Source organism: Mustelus asterias, chromosome 30 (assembly GCF_964213995.1).
Source record: "Mustelus asterias chromosome 30, sMusAst1.hap1.1, whole genome shotgun sequence".
NCBI lineage: Eukaryota > Metazoa > Chordata > Chondrichthyes > Carcharhiniformes > Triakidae > Mustelus > Mustelus asterias.
The window spans coordinates 6,251,625-6,275,279 of record NC_135830.1 but is presented as its reverse complement, the minus strand read 5'-3'; the positions used below and the strand labels follow the sequence as shown (position 1 = coordinate 6,275,279).

The following is a 23,655-nucleotide window of genomic DNA, read 5'->3' as shown; positions in this document are numbered from 1 at the left end:
GGAATTATTCTGAAAGTAAATTTAACAGTTTATATCCTCAGACTCTGGTCCCTGCTGTAATGAATACTCAGCATCCATTAGGGCTGACTTACAGTGAATCACTGACTATCCTGTAGGATCTTGGTTACTTGTTTTGTGAACTAGTTCTCCCCATTAGTTTTGAACTGCAGGATAACTCTGATTACATTTAGACATGTCTAGAAAGGGTCTGTGTGCCAAATTTAACTGCAATTTGTAACCAACAAATAATGTTCATGTCCTGACTTATAGTCTGATGTCTTGGTAATTTGTGAAAGAAGATTAACTTCACTCACTCAGCAGTTTGAGGGGAACCAGACTGAGGGTTAATCTTTTTTTATTCGTCCATGGGATGTGAGGGTCACTGGCTGGGCCAGCATTTGTTGCCCATCTCTGAGGGCATTTAAGAGTCGACCACATTGCTGAGGATCTGGAGTCACATTGTAGGCCAGACCGGGTAAGGATGGCAGATTTCCTTCCCTAAAGGATCAGATGGTGAACCAGATGGGTTTTTACAACAATTGACAATGGTTTCATGGTCATCATCAGACATTTAATTCCATATTTTTATTGAATTCAAATTTCACCATCTGCCGCGCTGGAATTTGAACCTGGGTTCCCAGAGGATCACCCTGGGTCTCTGGATTGCTAGTCCAGTGACGATACCACTATACCACCGCGTCCCCTGACAGGCGGGGATACTAACCTCTACACTAATGAGGAAGTTGCTGATTAAACATAAGAAATAGAAGCAGGAAGAGGCCATTTAGCCCTTCAGGCCTGCTCTGCTACTCAATAAGATCATGCCTGATCTTCACCCTCCCCATAATGCTAAATTCCCTTTGTATCCGATATCAATCTTTGTCTTAAATAACTCCCAAACCCACACTCTTCCCAATAAGACCATAAGACATAGGAGCAGAATTAGGCCACTCGGCCCATTGCGTCTGCTCCACCATTCAATCATGGCTGATATTTTTCTCATCCCCATTCTCCTGCCTTTTCCCAATAACCGCTGATCCCCTTATTAATCAAGAACCTATCGACCTCTGTCTTAAAGACACTCAATGACCTGGCCTCAACAGCCTCCTGCGGCAAAGACTTCCACAGATTCACCACTCTCTGGCTGAAGAAATTCCTCATCTCTGTTTTAAAGGATCATCCCTTTAGCCTGAGGTTGTGTTCCCTCTGGTTCTAGTTTTTCCTACTAGTGGAAACATCCTCTCCACATCCACACTATCCAGGCCTCGCAGTATCCTGTAAGTTTCAATAAGATCCCCCCTCATCCTTCTAAACTCCAACCAGTACAGACCCAGAGTCCTCAACCGTTCCTCATACGACAAGCTCTTCATTCCAGGGATCATTCTTGTGAACCTCCTCTGGACCCTTTCCAAGGCCAGCACATCCTTCCTTAGATACGAGGCCCAAAACGGCTCATAATAGTCCAAATGGAGCCTGACCAGAGCCTTAGACAGCTTCAGAAGTACATCCCTGCTCTTGTATTCTAGCCCTCTCGACATGAATGCTAACATTGCATTTTCCTTCCTAACTGCCAACTGAACCTGCAGGTTAACCTTAAGAGAATCTTGAACACGGACTCCCAAGTCCTTTTGTGTTTCTGATTTCCTAAGCATTTTCCCATTTAGAAAATAGTCTACGCCTCCATTCCTCCTTCCAAAGTGCATAACCTCACACTTCTCCACATTGTCTTCCATCTTCAATGTGAACTTGCTGGTGGGTCAGCAGGTGGGATGACTGAATGAATCCCTTCCTGCACACAGAGCAAGTGAATGGTTTCTCCCCAGTGTGACTGCGGCGATGTATTTCCAGCAGCGAAGGGTAACTGAATCCCTTCCCACAGTCCCCACATTTCCGTGGTTTCCTTGGGTGTCCTTGTGTCCGTCGAGGTTAAACAATCTGTTCAAGCCTTGTCCACACAAAGAACGTGTATATTATTTCTCAGTAAAGGAATCAAGGGTCATGGGGATAAGGCAGGAAAGTGGAATTCAGGATTATATCAGATCAGTGAATAGTGAGCAGACTGAATGGGCCCAATGGCCTAATTCTGCCCCAAGATCTTCTCATCTTTTGGCTCTCTGCTGTGAATAGTGAGTTTTTTTTTAAAATCAGGCTGTGTAACTGGTTAAAGCTCTTTCCTCAGTCAGTTTACTGGAACACTCTCACTCGGGTGTGTGTGTAAGTCTTGGTGCTTTTCCAGTCACACTGATGTTTGAAATCTTTCCTCACCGCCAAAAGAGAAAAACATTTCTCCTTCCACATTTAAAGGTCGATGATATTCAGGTTCTGATGAATTGAGGGACTCTGTCAGCTCTTGATGTGATGTTTGGTTTCAGTTTCCCATCAGCAATTCATCACCCTCGTGGACCTTGTAAAAGATATTGACAGAGTCAGTATCATTGTCAGTACAGGATAGAAAGTCAGAACAGACAATTCTAGTTTCCATGGAATATTCTTTTATCTTTCGTTTCCCCAATCTTGTGGTCCAATCAAACTTCCATCTCAACTAAACCAGAACTTTGTTTCCAGTGTCTATGAGACACTCTGTACCCTGAGTTGTGGAGTTTTCGAGTGTTCCAGTCGACACTGCACGGTTCTTCTCCAGGACCACAAGAGCATGGACAAGACCACGGAAGAGAGGCCAACAGCCTAGTTACCCCATGCAGATCTACAAATCACTGTTTTAATCAGCCCCAAGAGCAGGTCCAGGAAAAGATCCTCTGACCTCCCAAGCCTTCTCCACATGGGAAGCCAATGATTAGGAGCGTGGGGAAGAATAGAAGTGGAACTAGAAGTGGAGAAGCAGCTCCTTCAGGAACTGCAACCTCTCACACTGAATATGTACATGGTTCATGGACTCCTGCAAACATCAGCTGCAGGCTGGGAGTGGGTGAAACTGTTTAGACACCTGTTGCCCAGTTTGGTGGGAGGCATGGTGGCACAGTGGTTAGACCTGGCTTCAGTTCCCGGATTGGGTCACTGTCTGTGTGGAGTTTGCAGATTATCCCTGTGTCTGTGTGGGTTTCCTTCAGGTGCTCAGGTTTCCTCCCACAGTCCGAAATATGTGCTGGTTAGGTGCACTGGCCATGCTAAATTCTCTCTCAGTGGACCCGAACAGGCGCCGGAGTGTGGCGACTAGGGGATTTTCACAGTAACTTCATTGTCGTGTCAATGTAAACCTACTTCTGACACGAATAAATAATTTGAATTCTGATTTACTGGAAACTAGGACCCGGTGGGAACTGTAAAACCTAAGCCCCGCCCTCAGTGTTGCGTCACGAAGACCCCTGGCGCATGCGCCTCTCGTTGATCCAAGATGGCGGCCGTTAACCTGGACTTGGGCCTCGGGCGGAAAAAGATCCGGAGCTGCAAACACGGAAGCGCCGAGTCTCAATCGTGGTTTGAGGCGTCCACCAGGTGTTTAGAAACTCTTCTTCTCCAGAGCCGGCTCCATCGCTCCCTCAGAATTTCCGTTTCCTTCCCCGTGGCAAAGAGACAAAAAGACTCACTCCATCGCCATGACTGACAGTGCGCATGCGCCAATACTGGTGATATTGCGCCTTCCTCTGGTGTCAATAGGGGACATTCACCACCGCGGCGAATGCTGGGTAAACCCTCCGTCATTGAAAGTCGTTATTGTTGACTGGTGATCTTTTTCCTGTGATGTGGAGAGTGGGAGGAGGGTCGAAAAAGCTGTGCACAGATCCTTCATTCATCAGAAAGAACAGAAGTGGGAATTGGTGGATAATTTTGATTTATTATTGTCACATGTTATGGTTTACAGTGAAAATTATTATTTCTTGCACACTGTACAGACAAAGCATTCCATTCATAGAGCAGATAGGAGAGAAGGAAAGAAAAGGGTGCAGAATGTAGTGTTACAGTCATATCCAGGGTGTAGCAAATGATCAACTTAATATAAGGCAGCTCCATTCAAAAGTCTGATGGCAGCAGGGATTAAGCTGTTTTTGAGTCAGTTGGTACCTGATCTCAGACTTTTGTATCCTATTTCCCAATGGAAGAAGGTGGAAGAGAGTGTGTCCGGAGTGCGTGTGGTTCTTTTTTGATTTGATTTATTATTGTCACATGTATTAGTGTACAGTGAAAAGCATTATTCCTTGTGCACTATACAGACAAAGCATACTGTACATAGGGAAGGAAAGGAGAGAGTGCAGAATGTAGTATTACAGTCACAGTTAGGCTGTAGAGAAAGATCAAATTAATGAGAAGTAGGTCTATTCAAAAGTCTGATGGCAGCAAGGAAGAAGGGTTTCTTGAATCGGTTGGTACATGATCTCAGACTTTTGTACTTTTTTCTTGTCGGAAAAAGGTTGAAGAGAGTATGTCCGGGGTGTGTGACATTCTCGATTATGTTGGCTGCTTTTCCGAGGCAGCGGGAAGTGTAGATGGAGTCAATGGATGGGAGGCTAGTTTGTGTAATGGACTGGGCAAATTCCCCAAAGTTTTCCACAAACAGCAGCAAAATCCAACCACTTCAGTCAAATATAACCTCAGAAGCTGGTGTGACTGAGTGAAGTATTTATTTGAGTAACTGTCAGGATTGTTTTCTGATGGATATTCCAAGTCATTTTTTAAATTGTTCAATTGATTCTAGTCATTGGCTGGACTAGCATTTATTGCCCATTCTTAATTGCCCTTGAAAAGCTGGTGGTGAGCTGCCTTCTTGAATCGCTGCAGTCTATGTGGTGGAGGTACATCCACAGTGTTGTTAGGGAGGGAATTCCAGGATTTTGATCCAATGACATTGAAGGAACAGTGACATATTTCCAAGTCAAGATGCTGAGTGGCTTGGAGGGGGACTTCCAGGTGGTGGTTTTCCCATCTGTCCACTGTCCTTGTCCTCCTAGATTGTAGCGGTCATTGGTTTTGTTTCCTTGTTTTCCTTTCTTTTTTGAAGAAGTGACCTGAATGGTTGACGAAGGAAGGGCCGTGGATGTTGTCTATATGGACTTTAGTAAAGCGTTTGACAAAGTCCCTCATGGTAGGCTAGTGAAAAAGGTTGGATCTCATGGGATAAAGGGGGAGGTGGCTAGATGGGTGGAGAACTGGCTTGGTCATAGAAGACAGAGGGTGGTAGTGGAAGGGTCTTTTTCCGGCTGGAGGCCTGTGACGAGTGGTGTTCCGCAGGGCTCTGTATTGGGACCTCTGCTGTTTGTGATTTATATAAATGATCTGGAAGAAGGAGTAACTGGGGTGATCAGTAAGTTTGCGGACGACACAAAACTGGCAGGACTAGCAGGTAGTGAGGAACATTGTCAGAGGCTACAGAAGGATATAGATCGGCTGGAAATTTGGGCAAAGAAATGGCAGATGGAGTTCAATCCTGATAAATGCGAAGTGATGCATTTTGGTGGGAATAATGTAGGGAGGAGCTACACGATAAATGGAAGAACCATAAAGGGTGTAGAGACGCAGAGGGACCTGGGTGTGCAAGTCCACAGATCTTTGAAGGTGACGTCACAGGTGGAGAAGGTGGTGAAGAAGGCATATGGCATGCTTGCCTTTATAGGACGGGGCATAGAGTATAAAAGTTGGGGTCTGATGTTGCAGATGTATAGAACGTTGGTTCGGCCACATTTGGAATACTGCGTCCAGTTCTGGTCGCCACACTACCAGAAGGACGTGGAGGCTTTGGAGAGAGAACAGAGGAGGTTTACCAGGATGTTGCCTGGTATGGAGGGGCTTGGTTATGAGGAGAGATTGGGGAAACTGGGGTTGTTCTCCTTGGAAAGACGGAGGATGAGGGGAGACTTAATAGAGGTGTATAAAATTATGAAAGGCATAGATAGGGTGAACGGTGGGAAGCTTTTCCCCGGGTCGGTGGTGACGTTCACGAGGGGTCATAGGTTCAAGGTGAAGGGGGGAGGTTTAACACAGATATCAGAAGGACATATTTTACACAGAGGGTCGTGGGGGCCTGGAATGTGTTGCCGGGCAAGGTGGTGGAGGCGGACACACTGGGAACGTTTAAGACTTATCTAGACAGCTATATGAACGGAGTGGGAATGGAGGGATACAAAAGAGTGGTCTAGTTTGGACCAGGGAGCGGCGCGGGCTAATTGTTCTTTGTTTCTCGTTTCAAGGCTTCATTCTATGATCATCTTGCTGGTGCCAGTACAGAGCAAGACTGCGGATAGTTGGGAACCTGTCTCGGGGGCAGGGAATTCAGATGGTGTTCGTAAAGCAGAAGTGGAAATGAATAGGGTTGGGAAGCATTTTCTGATCAGGGCCAGTGTGATCTCCTGGACTCGTTTCGATCGCCACAGGGGGTCGGAGAGGAATTTCCCAGATTTTTTTTTTCCCCGTATTGGCCCTGGGGTTTTCACTCTGGGTTTTCGCCTCTCCCTGGAGATCACATGGTCTGGAATGGGGGGGTGGGGGTGAGTTAATAGGTTGTGATGAACAAAGCATCGTAGCTGTGAGGGACAGCTCGGTGGATAGGATATTAGGATGTAGATAGGCTGGAAAATTGGGCGGGGATCCTGGATTCAGGATTCAATCCTGGACCGGGGAGCGGCGTGGGCTTGGAGGGCCGAAGGGCCTGTTCCTGTGCTGTATTGTTCTTTGTTCTTTGTTCATCTGTGGAATTTGCTACCCCAAAGTGCGGTGGATGCTGGGCAGTGAGTAATTTAAGGAGGAGTTGGACAGATTTTTAATTGGTTATGGGTTGAAAGGTTATGGGGAGAAGGCAGGAAAATGGGGATGAGAAGCATATCAGCCATGATTGAATGGCGGAGCGGACTCGAGGGGCCGAATGGTCTAATTCTGCTCCTATATCTTATGAAATTGCAGGTTTCATACAGATTTGCAAAAGAACAAAAAAGGCCCAGGTATCTGTCCTGAATTACTATCACAGACAGCGATATGTTACCAATCACCAATTGTCCTTTGTGATGGTGATAGTTGGCCTTCTTCTTCTTGAACCTCTGCAGTCCATATAGTAAAGGTGCTCCCACAATGCAAGAGTATTAGAATTTTAACCCAGTCACGTTGAAGGGACAGTGATATTTGTCCAAGTCAGGAAGTTGTGTGGTTTTCCCATGTCCCAGTTGCTCTGGTACTTCCAGGTGGGGAAGATTGTGGGTTGAGGAGATTCTGCCAAAATCCTGGTTGAGTTGCTGATGTATAAAGTCTCTCTCCGTCACCCTCCTCCCGACCTCTCCCTCTTCACGCATAAAGGCTGGATTCTTGTTGTAGGCTCTGAAGAGGTGGAGGGTTCCTTTCCCTCAGTGCACTGGTAAACAGTTTGAGGCTTTGTCACAATCCAGCAGCTTTCATATCCACTATGTCCTAGTCCGAATCCCACAATTTACCAGATTAGTTCAACTCAATTTCACATTTTGTCTTTGTATATTTATGGCTTGTCTCTCATGGTTCCCTCTTTCTGTTTTCAATTCATTTTTCAGCGGATTAGAAGGTGAGGAATTACAGAAAATTGTAAATCAAGGATCACATCAAGATCAGACAGGGAGCTTTGATTCATCATGATCTAAACATCATCAGCCTTTGAACATGGAAGAAAAAAGCACCGTTCACAGAGAGGAGACACTGTACACGTGTTCTGTATGTGGACAAGGCTTCAATCGATCATCTGGCCTGTCGAGACACAAGCGCAGTCACACCAGGGAGAGACCGTATAAATGTGGAGACTGTGGGAAAGGATTCAATTATCCAGTTGACCTGCAAAATCACCAACGCACTCACACTGGAGAGAGACCTTTTACCTGCCCTGTGTGTGGGAAGGGATTCACTCAGACAGCTGGCCTGTTGATTCACCAGCGCATTCACAGCAGGGAGAGGCAGTTCACCTGCTCCGAATGTGGAAAAGGATTTACTCAGTCATCGGCCCTGCTGATACATCAGCACATTCACACAGGGGAGAGGCCATTCACCTGCTCTGAGTGTGGGAAGGGATTCACAGATTTCTCTGCCCTGCAGAGACACCAGCCAGTTCACACCGACAGGAGAGAGTTTAAATGCACTGAGTGTGGAAAGAGTTTTGAAACTCCACGCACACTCCGGGAGCACCAGTACATTCACACCGGTTCCACACCGTTCAGCTGCTCCCACTGCCAGAAGGGGTTCAGGACATCATTCCACCTTGTGGAACATGAGCGCATTCACACTGGAGAGAGGCCATTCACCTGCTCTGAATGTGGGAAGGGGTTTAACCGATCATTCAACCTGCAGAAACACCAACGAGTTCACAGTGAAGAGAGACTGTTTAAATGTCCAGACTGCGGGAAGGGCTATAAAAGTTCTGAGGAACTGCGTCACCATCAACGTGTTCACTCTGACGAGAGACCATTCATGTGTTCTCACTGCGGGACTGGCTTCAGGCGATCAGGTGACCTCACTGTACACCAGCGAACTCACACTGGGGAGAGGCCGTTCACCTGCCCTGTGTGTGGGAAGGGATTCACTTGTTTATCCTCTCTCACTTCACACCAACTTGTTCACACAAATGAGAGACCGTTCAAATGTTCTGACTGTGAGAAGAGCTTTAAAAGCAGAAAACTTCTGCTCGCACACCAGCGAAATCACTCTGAGGACAAACCGTTCACCTGCACTGAGTGTGGGAAAGGATTCACCCGGTCATCCATTCTGCTGAGACACCAACAAGTTCATAGTGAGGAGAAGCCGTTCACTTGTTCAATGTGTGGAAAGGGATTCACCCAGTCATACAACCTGGTGAGACACCAGCGAATTCACCAGTGATCACAGGGGTGTGATTCTGCTGTTATTGCTGCTGTTAATTACATCCCAGACTGAATTATGTTTATACTGATAGTTGGAGTTTTTCTGATGTAAATCAACCCTGTTGGGCTTGTAGAATGCCCCACAGCACCTCTCATTCATATGTCAATAAATCTTCACGCCTGCAGACCTTGTTTTAAATTTAAATCACTCAGAAACTGTATTGAACTAAGATGAACAATAAACAGATCACAGTCCAATCCACCCCTGTGTGAATGTGCCGATGTATCAGCAGGCCGATGACTAAAGTCTGTTTTGTAACTTCAGGATGAGGATTTGAAAGCTCTGAATGTTGGTCCTCTCATCTGTAGGCTGGAGCTATTTGATAGGTGGGATGTTAATAGCTGTAAACTTGTCAGATGTTAAGGAATTACTATTGGAGTAAACTCACCCATTTATAACCTCAGACTCTGGTCCTTTTGTAATGAATAAGTAACACAGTGGAACAGCGGGGTAAATATGTGTGGTTACGGGGATAGGGCCTGGGTAAGATGCTCTGTTGGAGAGTCGGTGCAGACTCAATGGGCCCTGTACCCTTGTGCATTTACCCTGCTAACCCCCCCTAACCTACACCTCTTTGGACGCTAACGGATAATTTGACATGGCCAATCCACCTAACCTGCACATCTTTGGAATGTAGGAGGAAACGGAAGCACCCAGAGGAAACTCAGACACAGGGAGAACGTACACAGAAACCCACTGCTGTCAGGCAGCAGTGCTAACCACTGTTCCACCGTGCAGCCCTTCATCTGCTGCTGAATCCCACATCCACACATTACTGCCAGACTTGACAATTTCAACACATTCCTGACTGGTCTCCCACATTCTGTAATTTTGAGATAATCCAAAATGTCCCCATGTCTTGCAGACGCTTCCTCCATCTTCACAACCCCCTCTTCTAATTCTGGACCTCTGTGCAGCCCCTTTGCAATTCCTGCAGCATTGCTGGCCTGCGGACTAATGTATGGTTCAATCCCCATTCCAGCTGAGGTCGGTGTCGGAGCTGTCTCCTCACCCTGCCCAAGAGTGGATGGTAACGGCAGCCTACTACTGACACAAACTGCCAGGAAAACAGCTCTGGATGACACGTCAGCAGACATTTGGGGTTCCAAATGCTTGAAAAATGTTAACCTGTGTGAAATTGAGGTGTATTCCAGACTAATTTAAATATAGGATCAGTGTCATTGCTTATTTAGTCACTGCTATAAACAGCGGAATTCTCACTTTGTAAACCTCAGCTTGAAGGAATAAAGTGAATAAATTGGGATATTAACTTTTACCATTATCCATCTGAAGCCAATGGACTCCTTTTTCCCCGCCCTGATGTGACACTGAATCTTCTTAGGTTTGAAGAAGAAACTTAACCTCAGAGCACTGGGTGGTACAGTGGCACAGTGGTTAGCGCCAGGGATTTGGATTTGATTCCCGGCTTGGGTCACTGTGTGGAGTTTGCACATTTTCCACGTGTCTGTGGATTTCCTCCAGGTGCTCCGGTTTCCTCCCACAGTCCAAAAGATGTGCTGGTTGGGTGCATTGACCAAGCTGAATTCTCCCTCAGTGTACCCGAACAGGTGCCGGAGTGTGGCGACTCGGGGATTTTCACAGTAACTTACTTACAGTGCGAATGTAAACCTTCTTGTGACACATTAATAAACTTTACTACTGGCCTCAGTACCCGAGACCTGGCAGGATGGCAAGAATGGCCTGGGGCTCCAGTGAGGTGTACTGGAGGGGCTGGAGTGGGCAAGAGGTGACACTGGGAGGAGCAGCAGCTGGGAGGCCTACAGCGACCTCTGGTGGACAGGAGGGGATGATGTGGCGATGCCAGCGTTGGACTGGGGTGAACACGGTAAGAGGTCTCACAACACCAGGTTAAAGTCCAACAGGTTTATTTGGTAGCAAATACCATAATGGTTAGGTGCATTGGCCATGCTGAATTCTCCCTCAGTGTACCCGAACAGGTGCCGGAGTGTGGCGACTCGGGGATTTTCACAGTAACTTACTTACAGTGCGAATGTAAACCTTCTTGTGACGCATTAATAAACTTTACTACTGGCCTCAGTACCCGAGACCTGGCAGGATGGCAAGAATGGCCTGGGGCTCCAGTGAGTCTCACAACACCAGGTTAAAGTCCAACAAGTTTATTTGGTAGCAAATACCATAAGCTTTCGGAGCGCTGCTCCTTCGTCAGATGGAGTGGAAATGTGCTCTCAAACAGTGCACAGAGACACAAATCAAGTTACAGAATACTGATTAGAATGCGAATCCCTACAACCAGCCAGGTCTTAAAGGTACAGACAATGTGGGTGGAGGGAGCATTTAACACAGGTTAAAGAGATGTGTATTGTCTCCAGACAGAACAGCTAGTGAGATTCTGCAAGTCCAGGGGGAAAGCTGTGGGGGTTACAGATAATGTGACATAAATCCAACATCCCGGTTGAGGCCGTCCTCATGTGTGTGTAACTTGGCTATCAGTTTCTGCTCAGCGACTCTGCGTTGTCGTGTGTCGTGAAGGCCGCCTTGGAGAATGCTTACCTGAAGATCCAAGGCTGAATGCCCGTGACTGCTGAAGTGCTCCCCCACAGGAAGAGAACAGTCTTGCCTGATGATTGTCGAGCGGTGTTCATTCATCCAAAGTCCAAAGACGTGCGGGTTAGGTTGATTGGCCAGGTTAAAAATTGCCCCTTAGAGTCCTGAGATGCGTAGGTTAGAGGGATTAGTGGGTAAATATGTGGGGGTAGGGCCTGGGTGGGATTGTGGTCGGTGCAGACTCGATGGGCCGAATGGCCTCCTTCTGCACTGTAGGGTTTCTATGATTTCTATGATCTGTTGTCGCAGCAGTTTAAAAGTGGCCAACTCTGGCTGCTGGCTGATAAAAACCTCCCAGAAGGTTCGGCAGGACAAACATAACCTGTCGGTGGACTGTGCGAAGAGAAAAAAAGGTGTGAGCCCCCTGAATATGCAAGTGGCCAAAAAGGCAGACACACCAGTGATCGAATCATCAGAAGGACAAAGGACAGTAAACAGACCAGCAGGGAGTCCATGACCACAGAAATCGGCCCATCCACAGAAGACATTGAAATAACGACCCACGGGGGGTCAAGGCAGTTCCAGCCTTTTGTGTGTGGACTTGACTGAATTAAACTGAAACTGCCGGTGATCGAAAGCCCCATTGTCCTTGAAAATCACCTATTGGGGCAGGGAAGGTGTTTTTGTTAAATTGAGCTGAGAGTCAAACAAGCAGAACCAAGCTCTCTTCCAGAATCACAAGCAGTGACACAGACAAGCAGAACCAAGCTCTCTTCCAGAATCGCAAGCAGTGACACAGACAAGCAGGACCAAGCTCTCTTCCAGAATCGCAAGCTGAGAAGCAGACAAGCAGGACCGAGCTCTCTTCAGTTTCGACCCTGCACTAAGACATTTGAGCCGACCACAAAGGAACCCCTTTTAGAATTGTGAGTATCCCAGCCAACCATGCGAAGCTCCCGAGGATAGGATAGAGGTTGAGGCAAGGGGAGGGGTGGTGTATTGTAATTTTAAAGTTCAGTAATACATTGTACCCATTAGCATTTCTCCCATAGTGTAGTATAAAGTATAAGTTTTATTCCTGTGTGGTGGGGTATTGAAGAGGTTGATTGTATTGTTAAATAAATCACTGTAAGTTTTGAAACTCATTTGGAGTTTGTCTTGCCTCTTGTTCTCTCATCAGCGCACTCTGACGAGGTCACAGCTTCAATATCCCTTACCATAAATCCGGAGTCTGGAACCGAGGGTGATCTGAGCGATTCAAACCCACTCACTCAAGGGAGACTGCTGGTCAGGAGATAAAGAACGGAGTCTCTCTGTTCTCTCTCTTGGAGACCTACTCGAGTGGAGTGGGTGCAGGGTGGCCATTGTCCCACCGACAAGGGAGAGAATCACTCAGGCCTTGGTGGTGGTTTTGGGATGGCTGTGTGATATAAGTATCAGGTTACCGGTCAGGTATAAACGGTGAGCCTGGTTCAGCGCTCTCTCCTGTGGAGCTGCCCCAGTGCAGCATTCCCCGGCCTTTGAAATTTCAAGGCCTGTAAGAGAGAGACACTCGCAGCTATCGGCAGACCCTCAAACATCGGCCTGTAAGTGGAGTAACAAGGAAGATCCCGTTACATCCCTCCCTCCAATAAGAACCATTCACTGAGCACAGCAGTTTCAGCCTCATTCCCACAGTCTGTATTCCAGCCTTTATCACATCCACTCTGCTCCCAGATACTTTACACCATTAGATATTACAATTCAAACTTTATAATCTCTACAATTTACTATTTGTTCAAGGAGATGAGGGCAGCATGGTGGCACAGCGGTTAGCACTACTGCCTCACAGCGCCAGGGACCTGAGTTCAATTCCTGGCTTGGGTCACTGTCTGTGCAGAGTCTACACATTCTCCCTGTGTCTGCGTGGGTTTCCTCCGGGTGCTCCGGTTTCCTCCCACAGTCCAAAGATGTGCTGCTTAGGTTGACTGGCCATGCAAAATTGACCCTAGTGTCAGGAGGATTAGCAGGTTAAATATGTGGAGTTACGGGGATAGGGCCTGGGTGGGATTGTGGTTGGTGCAGACTCGATGGGCTGAATGGCCTCCTTCTTCACTGTAAGATTCTACGATTCTATGAGTTCACAAAATTAAAGTTAAAAGTTAAATTTATTTATTAGTCACAAGTAAGGCTTACATTAACACTGCAATGAAGTTACTGTGAAATTCCCCGAGTCGCCACACTCCAGCACCTGTTTGGGTCAATGCACCTAAACAGCGCATCTTTCAGACGGTGGGAGGAAACTGGAGCACCCGGAGGGAACCCACACAGACACGGGGAGAACGTGCAGACTCCATACAGACAGTGACCCAAGCTGGGAATTGAACCCGGGTCCCTGGCACTGTGAGGCAGCAGTGCAGACAGACAGTCAAGAAATCATCAATTCCACTCCCACCCGGAGCTATGGGGATATATTTAGAGTAACAGTTTTAACAACACCAGGTTAAAGTCCAACAGGTTTATTTGGTAGCAAATACCATTAGCTTTTGGAGCGCTGCTCCTTCGTCAGATGGAGTGGAAATCTGCTCTCAAACAGGGCACAGAGACACAAAATCAAGTTACAGAATACTGATTAGAATGCAAATCTCAACAGCCAACCAGTTCTTAAACATACAGACAATGTGAGTGGAGGGAGCATTAAGCACAGGTTAAAGAGATGTGTATTGTCTCCAGACAGGACAGCCAGCAAGTCCAGGAGGCAAGCTGTGGGGGTTACTGACAGTGTGACATAAAGCCAACATCCCGGTTTAGGCCGTCCTCATGTGTGCGGAACTTGGCTATCAGTTTCTGCTCAGCGACTCTGCGCTGTCGTGTGTCGTGAAGGCCGCCTTGGAGAATGCTTACCCAAAGATCAGAGGCTGAATGCCCATGACGCACTTCAGCGGTCACGGGCATTTGTCAAGAGAGAAAAGTGCTGACGTTTCGAGTCCAGATGACCCTTTGTCAAAGACTGACCTCTGAAGAATTGAGAGAGGGAGGTGGAGAAGAACAAAATGAAAGATCTGCAAACTGACAAAATGTTTCACGGCCCAAGACCAAAACGAGTGGTAATGGGACAAGTAAAGACACAAAAGATGTTCTGGATGAGGTGTGAATAGCCGGTGAGCGATAGTCTGAATGTAAAGTAAAGAAAACAAGAGGGAAATGAGGTGAAAAAAGCAGCAATGAAACACAGATCACAATGGGGGCAGAGATTGTGGTGTAAAATTGTTGAGCTCAGTTTTGTTCTGAAGGCTGTAAAGTGTCTCTTTCAGTTGCGAGAAATAATAATATATTTCCCAGTTCCGATGACAGGTCACACTCAGTCTGTTTCTCTCTCCACAGAGGCTGCCTGACTTGTTGAGTATTTCCAGCCAAAAGAGAAAACGCTGGAAAATCTCAGCAGGTCTGGCAGCATCTGTAAGGAGACAAAAAGAGCTGAGGTTTCGAGTCCAAGTGACCCTTTTGACAAAAGCAGCAATTTGCTGTGAACTGGGCCGGGTTGAGGTTTTGAGTGACAATCCTGGGGCGATATCAGGACAGGAACTGCCACAGATTCCCCCTTTTCCCTGGGACATTTCAGTGGAGCTGTGTTGGTGAGTGTTTGTAATCTCTGTCTCACTGTCTCGGTAATGGGGGCAATTTCCAGCATTTCCCGTTTGATGTCAACCAGAGAATGTGTAAGAATTGTCACACCCGAAACAGATGTCTCTTACTCAGGACACCCCAGCTCGGGTCTGGTTGGGGGGGAGGGGGGGGGGGCGGGGGGGTAACGTTCACAATTTTGTGTTTATGTCTGGTGCGAATAATACTTTGGATTAAACGGAGAAGTTTTTTAAACTGAGGAGAGTAACTGCATTTGGGCGCTGACTTTAAACAACATTAACAAGCCCGGGCTGCTGGAGAAACATTTTGGGATTTGTGAGCAGTCAGTTCCGGCTGGTTTGAAGTGAAATCCTGTCGGTGCTGCGGCAAATCTGAACTCAAACCAGACAAACTGGAACCGCTGGGTTAGAGATTCCGGGTGTTGGGATGTGGAGGCTGGGGGAGGGGGAGATGGCGGGAAAACTCTGAGCCTGAGTTTCGAGCGGGATGTGAGCGGGATAAAGGGAAGGAATGACAGTTAATGTGGGAGTCAGGGACAATAGCAGAAGGTGGGAAGCTCTGGAAAGGAGCACGGAGGGTAAAGGCCATGAAAGAATGTTTGTTTAAATGAAGATAAAAGCAAAATACTGCGGATGCTGGAATCTGAAACAGAAACAGAAAATGCTGGAAAATCTCAGCAGGTCTGACAGCATCTGTGGAGAGAGAATGGAGTTAATGCTTCCAGTCTGGATGATCACAAATGCGATCAGACCTGCTGAGGTTTTCCAGCACTTTCTGTTTTTGATTAACTGAAGGTTCAGCAGGGAAAGAAGCAGCGAACTGAACACACTGAACCCAGGGGGAGGGGGTGACCCAGGATAAGCTCAGTGAGGCTCTGCAATGTCCATCAACACATCCACATTCAGACCTTAGAGAGCCAAGGGGGAGGGGAAGGAGAAACTATTTGGGGCACAGCAGGAGGTCACCCCTCCCCCCCACTCTGTGGTTCCACAGACCCTCCCACACCTGGGCAGGGTTGGCTCGAGGTGCAGGAAGCTGCAAGCTGAGAGGCTGAGCTGTGAACTGGGCCGGGTTGGGGGTTTGAGTGACAGCCCTGGGGCTATATCAGGACAGGAACTGCCACAGATTCCCCCTTTTTCCTGGGACGTTTCACTGGAGCTGTGTTGGTGAGTGTTTGTAATCTCTGTCTCGGTAATGGGGGTGGGTTGTCGATTGCTGTGAGTGTTAGACTAAATAACCTCTCCTCATGCTGCCAGTTCCAGTCTGCAGACTCCATTTCTCAGTCCAGTCTGCTGCTCTGTCTCTCTGTACTTTGCTGCAGTGCTCCACATTCTGAGCAACATCCAGTCCATTGTTATCACCCGAAATTTGCGGCAAACTCCCTTCACTGTGGCACAGCGGTTCGCACTGCTGCCTCACTGAGTCTGGGTTCGATTCCAGCGGTGGGTGACTGTCTCTGTGGAGTTTGCACAGTAAGAAGTCTCAGAACACCAGGTTAAAGTCCAATAAGTTTATTTGGAATCAAAGCAAATTACTGCGGATGCTGGAATTTGAAACTATGTTCTGTGGAACATCGTTTCCTCACTTGTTCCTGTGCAGCAGTAAATCCTCATCCTGAACGCTTTCCCTCCTCCCTGTCCTGCAACCAACTCCCACACTGACCAACCAGCTCATATTTCAATGGATTGTCCCATGACTCCAGTGTGCCAGGCTGCATGGCGTATGGGCGCTGTTTCACCCATATGATGGATGTGTGCAGCACCCTCTTCCAACTGTTCTGGCTGCCAACCAGCCCCTGTCCACCCACACAGTTCCAGCAGCACCGCACACAATACTGCTCACCTGCTCCGACAGACTCATGAAGGATGTCCTTTCATTTTCTCTGAGAGAGTTGGTCAGCCTGGCAAACCCAGTGTGAAATATCTTCACAAATCTTTTCTCCCACTCTCTATTCTGGCTGGGTTCAATTCTCTTTTGTACAGAGTGAAAATAAAATCAATTATTTTCTCTCCTGGTCACTGCAGGGAGCTGCAGCTTCTTATTGGATGTTGGGGCCTCCAGCGGGTGTTTGTGAATCCTCCCCGCCCACCTCCCAGGGTTTCCTTCCTTCCCAGAGATCAGAGTCCTCATTGATTTGAGGCCAAAGTGTAACCTCTTATTTATTGTCCCCCTCCCCCATCCTCTGATGTGAACCATCCTCCAGTGGCTGAGCCAGGATGGGGCCGTTAACCTGGGCCTGTTCCCGGGAGGGAGGGAGGGAGAAGCCCCGCAGCTGCAAACCAGGGAGCTGACAATGATTCTGAAGGGTTTGCGGATCCACAAAGTGTTTCCAAATCCTCCCAGCCACCGCCTAACGCTGACTCCGCTTCTCCGGGACAAACAAGCGCCAAGGACAGCAATGACACTGCGCATGCTCCACATCACAATGCCCGGGGGCTGATTGACGGCAACTCCGGACCAATAGGAAGAGGGGGCGGGGCTGGAGGACCGAGCGGGAGCGGCTGGTCCTCCAACAATCGGAGTGAATGAGGGGCGGGACCTGAAGCATGCGCAGTGCGGGGAATGGCGACAGACGGTTTAGAAAATTGAACAACACATCAACTATCTCCCTCTGTTCAGACCCGAGAATGAAGCCCAGCAGGACCCGAGAATGAAGCCCAGCAGGACCCGAGGACTCATCAGCCCACAGCTCCAACAGTTTGCTGAGGACCACTTCCCTGGGAATTGTGCTTTTTCAGAGTTCATCCCACACTTCTGTTTTCTGATTTCCAGCTGTTTCTGAGTTTTAACTGTATCCTCTATTGTGAACACCGAGGCAAAATACTTGTTCAATTCATCTCCCAGCTCCTTATTTTTCATCATCAATTCCTGGACTCACTTTCTATTAGACAGTTAAGAAATGAGGTGGAGCAAGTGACTGAAGTGTCAGTCAGGGAGCACTATTGGGAGCACCAATAGTTTCAAAATAGTTCTGGAAAAAGATAGGACAGGTCCACAGGTCAAGGCCCTAAACTGGAGCAGGGCCACTTTTATGTGCATTAGGCAGAATCGAGCAGATGTCGATTAGGTGAGTTTGTTTGAAGGGAAAGGAATGACTGGGAAATAGGAGGTTTTAAAAAAGTGTGATATCAAGAATCCAGGGGCATTATATTCCTGTTAAGATGCAGGGAAAGAATGGTGAATTTAGGGATCTCTGGCAGACAAGGGACATTGAGGCTCTGGTCAGGTAAAAGAAGGAAGCATACATTGGGTTTCGGCAATCGGGGACAAGTGAATCACTCTGACGATAAAAAGTGTAAGAAAATACTGAAGAGGGAAATCAGGAGGACAGAAAGAGGGTATGATATGGATCTGGCAGGTAAGATTAAAGAAAATTCCAAGAGGTTCTATAGCTATATTAAGAGTAAAAGGGTGGCTAGAGAGAGAATAGATCCCCTTAAAAATCAGTATGGCCATCTGTGTGTGGAGCCGCAGGAGATGGGTGAGATTTTTAATGAATACTTCTCCTCTGTGTTTACTGCGGAGAGCACCATGGGTGCTAAATAAATAAGGGAAACAAGTGGTGATGTCTTGGGCACACGCATGTTACTTGGGAGGAGGTATCTGCAGCCTTATAAAAGCAAATTACTGCGGATGCTGGAATCTGAAACCAAGAGAGAAAATGCTGGAAAATTTCAGCAGGTCTGGCAGCATCTGTAAGGAGAGAAAAGAGCTGATGTTTCTTGTCTCGATGACCCTTTGTCAAAGCTCTGAAACATCAGTTCTTTTCTCTCCATGCAGATGCTGCCAGACCTGCTGAGAATGGGGAGAGAGTGTGTGGGATGGAGATTTACAGCTTCTGGGGAATGAGAGAGGAAAGAATGTTCCATAGAAATTGTCTGTTCTGAATTTCTATCCTGTACTGACACTGATGACTTTTGGAAACTCATTTTACAGGATATTGAAAGAGGAATCACAGGCTGAAATCTCAAACGTCACGTCTCGATCTGACAGAGTCTTATTCCTTGGGACCTCAATATCATCGGACTTTGAATCCAGAAGGAGAAATGATTGTTCAGTCTGTCGATTTGAAAAGATTTGAAATGTCAGTGTGAGTGGAAAAGCATCAACACACTGCTACACTTGAGTGAGTGTGTTCCAATGCACTGACTAAAGAGCTTTAACCAGTTACACAGTCTGAATAAATATCACACCATTCACAGCGGGTAGAGACTGTAATCTTGTTCTGTGTGTGGACAAAGTTTCAACTAATTGTCCACCCAAGAGAGAGGTAAGGACACCTGCACCATGGAGAAACCGTGGAAATGTGCAGACTGTGGGAAGGGATACAGATACCCATCCCTGCTGGAAGTTCATCGGCGCAGCCACACTGGGGAGAGACCATTCACCTGCTCTCAGTGTGAGAAGGGATTCATTCAGTTATCCAGCCTGCGGACACACGAGCGAGTTCACACTGGGGAGAGGCCATTCACCTGCTCTGAATGTGGGAAGGGATTCACGCAGTCATCCCACCTGCAGACACACCAGCGAGTTCACACTGGGGTGAGGCCATTCACTTGCTCTCAGTGTGGGAAGGGATTCATTCAGTTATCTACCCTGCGGACACACGAGCGAGTTCACACTGGGGAGAGGCCATTCACCTGCTCTCAGTGTGGGGAGGGATTCACTTGTTTATCCACCCTGCGGACACACCAGCGAGTTCACACTGGGGAAAGGCCCTTCACCTGCTCTCAGTGTGGGAAGGGATTCACTCAGTTATCCAATTTGCGGGCTCACCAGCGACTTCACACTGGGGAGAGGCCATTCACCTGCTCTCAGTGTGGAAAGGGATTCACCCAGTCATCCGAGCTGTGGGCACACCAGCGAGTTCACACTGGGGAGAGGCCCTTCACCTGCTCTCAGTGTGGGAAGGGATTCACTCAGTCATCCCACCTGCAGGCACACCAGCGAGTTCACACTGGGGAGAGACCATTCACCTGCTCTCAGTGTGGGAAGGGATTCACTCAGTTATCCAATTTGCGGGCTCACCAGCGACTTCACACTGGGGAGAGGCCATTCACCTGCTCTCAGTGTGGGAAGGGATTCACTCAGTTATCCCACCTGCAGAGACACCAGCAAGTTCACACTGGGGAGAGGCCATTCACCTGCTCTCAGTGTGGGAAGGGATTCACTCGGTTATTCCACCTGCAGGCACACCAGCGAGTTCACACTGGGGAGAGGCCGTTCACCGGCTCTGTGTGTGGGAAGGGATTCAGAGTTTCATCCCGGCTGCTGAGACATCAGCAAGTTCATGAGTGATGACAGGAGTTGGATTCTGCTGTTATTGTTTCTGCTCTCAATTCCATCCAGGACTGCATTTTGTTCATTCTCACAGTTGGTCAATGGGAAGGGTCAGAGGGTTTCTTTCTGCTGGACTGGCCAGTCTCAGCCTCCAGTGGGCTGATGCTTTTTCAGTCTTTTTGTGAATACCTGGTTTCAAATGTCACAAGGATCACAGAGTGACAGGGTGTTAGGAAGTTCAGAGATATTTAGTCAGAAGAAAACAGAGGTTGGCAGTGCAAAGGTACATTTCTGAATGGAGGGCTGTGACAAGTGACGTTCCTCAGGGATCAGTGCTGGGACTTTTGCTGTTTGTAATATATATAAATGATTTGGAGGAAAATGTAACTGGTTTGATTGGTAAGTTTGTGGACGACACAAAGGTTGGTAGAATTGCGGATAGCAATGGGGACCGGCAGAGGATACAGCAGGATATAGATCAGTTGGAGACTTGGGCAGAGAGATGGCAGATGAAGTTTAATCCGGACAAATGTGAGGTAATGAATTTTGGAAGGTCAAATACAGGTGGGAAATGTACAGCAAATGGCAGAACCCTTAAGAGTATTCATAGGCAGAGGGATCTGCATGTCCAGGTACACAGGTCATTGAAAGTGGCAACGCAGGTGGAGAAGATAGTCAAGAAGGCATACGGCATGCTTGCCTTTATCGGCCGGGGCATTGAGTTTAAAAATTGGTAAGTCATGTTGCAGCTTTATAGAAACTTAGTTAGACCGCACTTGGAATCTAGTGTTCAGTTCTGGTCACCACACTACCAGAAGGATGTGGAGGCTTTGGAGAGGGTACGGAAAATATTTATCAGGATGTTGCCTGGTGTGGAGGGCATTAGCTATGAGGAGAGGTTGGAGGAACTTGGTTTGTTCTCACTGGAATGACGGAGGTTGAGGGGAGACCTGATAGAAGTCTACAAGACAGAGTGGATATTCAGAAGCTTTTTCCCAGGGTGGAAGAGTCAGTTACTAGGGGACACAGGTTTAAGGTGCGAGGGGCAAGGTTTAAAGGAGATGTACAAGGCAGGTTTTTTACACAGAGGGTGGTGGGTGCCTGGAACTCATTGCCGGGGAAGGTAGTGGAAGCAGATACGATAGTGACTTTAAGATGTGTCTTGACAAATATATGAATAGCATAGGAATAGAGGGATATGGTCCCCGGAAAGGTAGGGGGTTTTAGTTCAGACGGGCAGAATGGTTGCTGCAGGCTTGGAGGGCCAAAGGGCTTGTTTCTGTGCTGTAATTTTCTTTGTTCTTCGTTCTGTTTGGAACATCCCAAATGCCCATCCAATTTCCTTTGTAATTGTTTATTGTCTCCACTTCCTCCACCCTCGTAGGCAGTGAGTTTCAGGTCATTACCATTCACTGCATCAGAATATTCTTCCTCACATTGCCCCCCCGCCCCCCACTCCCCCCCTCCACCCCCCCCCCCCCCCCCACTCCCCCTCTTGCATCTCTGACCCAAAACAAGAAATCTGTGTCCCCCTCGTCTTGTCCCTTCAGCTATTGGGAACAGCTTTTCTTTGTCCACCTTATCTAAACCTCTCAGAATCTTGTCCACCTCTATCAAATCTCCCCTCAACCTCCTTTGCTCCAAGGAAAACAACCCCAGTCTGACATTGACAATAAAGAACAAACTAACAGAATATGTTAATACCTGAAATCAAATGGGAATGTTTAATTTCTGTTTTAAAGATATTGTGAATATATTGTCCTGGACAATAACGGAATTGGAATAACTCACCTTGGGTGTGGTTGAATGGAATATATCAATCTGATATCCACCTGCAGGCTAGTGAAAGTCTGGAATGTGTAGCTGGAAATCGCTCCCTAACAGCACTGTGGGTGTACTTACACCTCAGGCATTGCAGCAGTTCAGGAAGGCAGTGTTGGGGTTGACCATGGCCGAGGCAGCTACATACAGCCACATATTCTGTTATAATTGAAGGACTGCAGATTGAATGTGAGGCATTGTGGGACTGGACTATCTTGACCACATTCCTGTGACTGCCCGGAAACACGTGTCTATTTTAGTTTATAACTGAGGATTCTGAGTTCGGTGACTTGCCTTATTATACAGCAGTTCGATGGCTTAGTTGTGGAAAGGTTCTATCATGGTTCTTTCAGCTCAGAGAGGAAATTGATTCCTTTCCAACAGAAGAATCGACCCGAACCACTTTTATCAAACACTGACTGGCTTTGGAAATTGGCATATTTTGCAGACGTGACAGGCCATATGAATCAATTGAATCTGAAGTTGCAAGGTGAAACAAATTTGATTTGTGATCTATTCGCGCATGTCAAGGCATTCAGGGCAAAACTGATGCTATTTCAAGGACAGCTGAAAGTTCATAACTTGGTTCATTTTCCATGTTGTGAAAAATTTCATGAAGAAAGTGAAGCAGAATTTCCTTCATTTGCAACAGAAATCATTAAGGACTTGCAAAAACAATTTCAGGAACAATTTTCTGATCTTGATGGAAACACAGATGAAATAAAGCTGTTTCAAAATCCATTTGACTGCAATGTTGAAACACTCCCAAGTCAGTTTCAAATGGAAATTATTGATCTCCAATCGGATGACACGCTGAAAGACAAGTATGAGGAAGGAAATCTGATCCAATTTTATAAATCTTTGCAGCCTGAGCAGTTTCCAAATTTGAAGCGATTTGCTTGTGGATTTGTATCGGTTTCTGGTACAACGTACCTGTGTGAACAAACATTTTCAAAAATGAAGTATCTCAAGTCCAAATATCGAGCAAATTTATCTGATGAGCATTTGAAGTCCATTCTAATAATTGGCTCCTGATACGCGACAATCAAGCACGAGGTACAAGGCTTCAGCTATTGAAGGCTTTTATTAGCAAACAATGGAACGAACTAACACGAGTACACCAATTCAGACTGGAGGGGTCCCGCCTGAGCAGAGGGTCTTATACCTCTCCCCAGGAGGCGGGGCCCGACCGGGATGTGCCATAACAACATCTACCACAGGTAAACACCCGAACCCAACAACATTATACAACCCCCACAGTGGCAACACCCTAACCCAACAGTAACATAGGAATAACCCACAGTGGTAACCAACGATGGTTCACCACAGCTCCTCAAGCTTGAAACCTCAGTTCAGCAATATTTTGAAATTAAAAAAGCAGTTCCATCATTCCCATTAATCTTGTGCAAAATGTCATGATTTGTTGGTGACGATTGAAAACTCCAATTGCCAGAATTGTGTAGAAAGGTGCAGACTGAATTTATTTTTGTTCGACCTTTATTAATGGTTCAAGTTTATTTTGAATTTCTTTGCTTTGTTTTACTGAAGTTCTTTCTTGGGGCGAGTTTATTTTTCTTATTGTGTGCC

General features: G+C 47.1%; 2 protein-coding genes across 2 annotated transcripts in view; both read left to right on the top strand.

Moving 5' to 3' along the window:
• The window catches only part of LOC144480719 (uncharacterized), a 38,144-nt gene that overhangs the window by 11,281 nt on the left and 3,208 nt on the right, over positions 1-23,655 (top strand). Inside the window, exons 4-5 of the mRNA XM_078200310.1 lie at positions 19,417-19,665; positions 19,711-20,223. Coding sequence (XP_078056436.1) covers positions 19,417-19,665; positions 19,711-20,223 — 762 coding nt within the window. The remainder of the gene's footprint in view (positions 1-19,416; positions 19,666-19,710; positions 20,224-23,655) is intronic.
• On the top strand, positions 3,326-9,017 carry LOC144480636 (uncharacterized). Its single transcript, XM_078200230.1, has 2 exons — positions 3,326-3,453; positions 7,464-9,017. The coding sequence occupies exon 2, from the start codon at positions 7,570-7,572 to the stop codon at positions 8,773-8,775; it is 1,206 nt and encodes a 401-aa protein (XP_078056356.1). The 5' UTR covers positions 3,326-3,453; positions 7,464-7,569; the 3' UTR covers positions 8,776-9,017.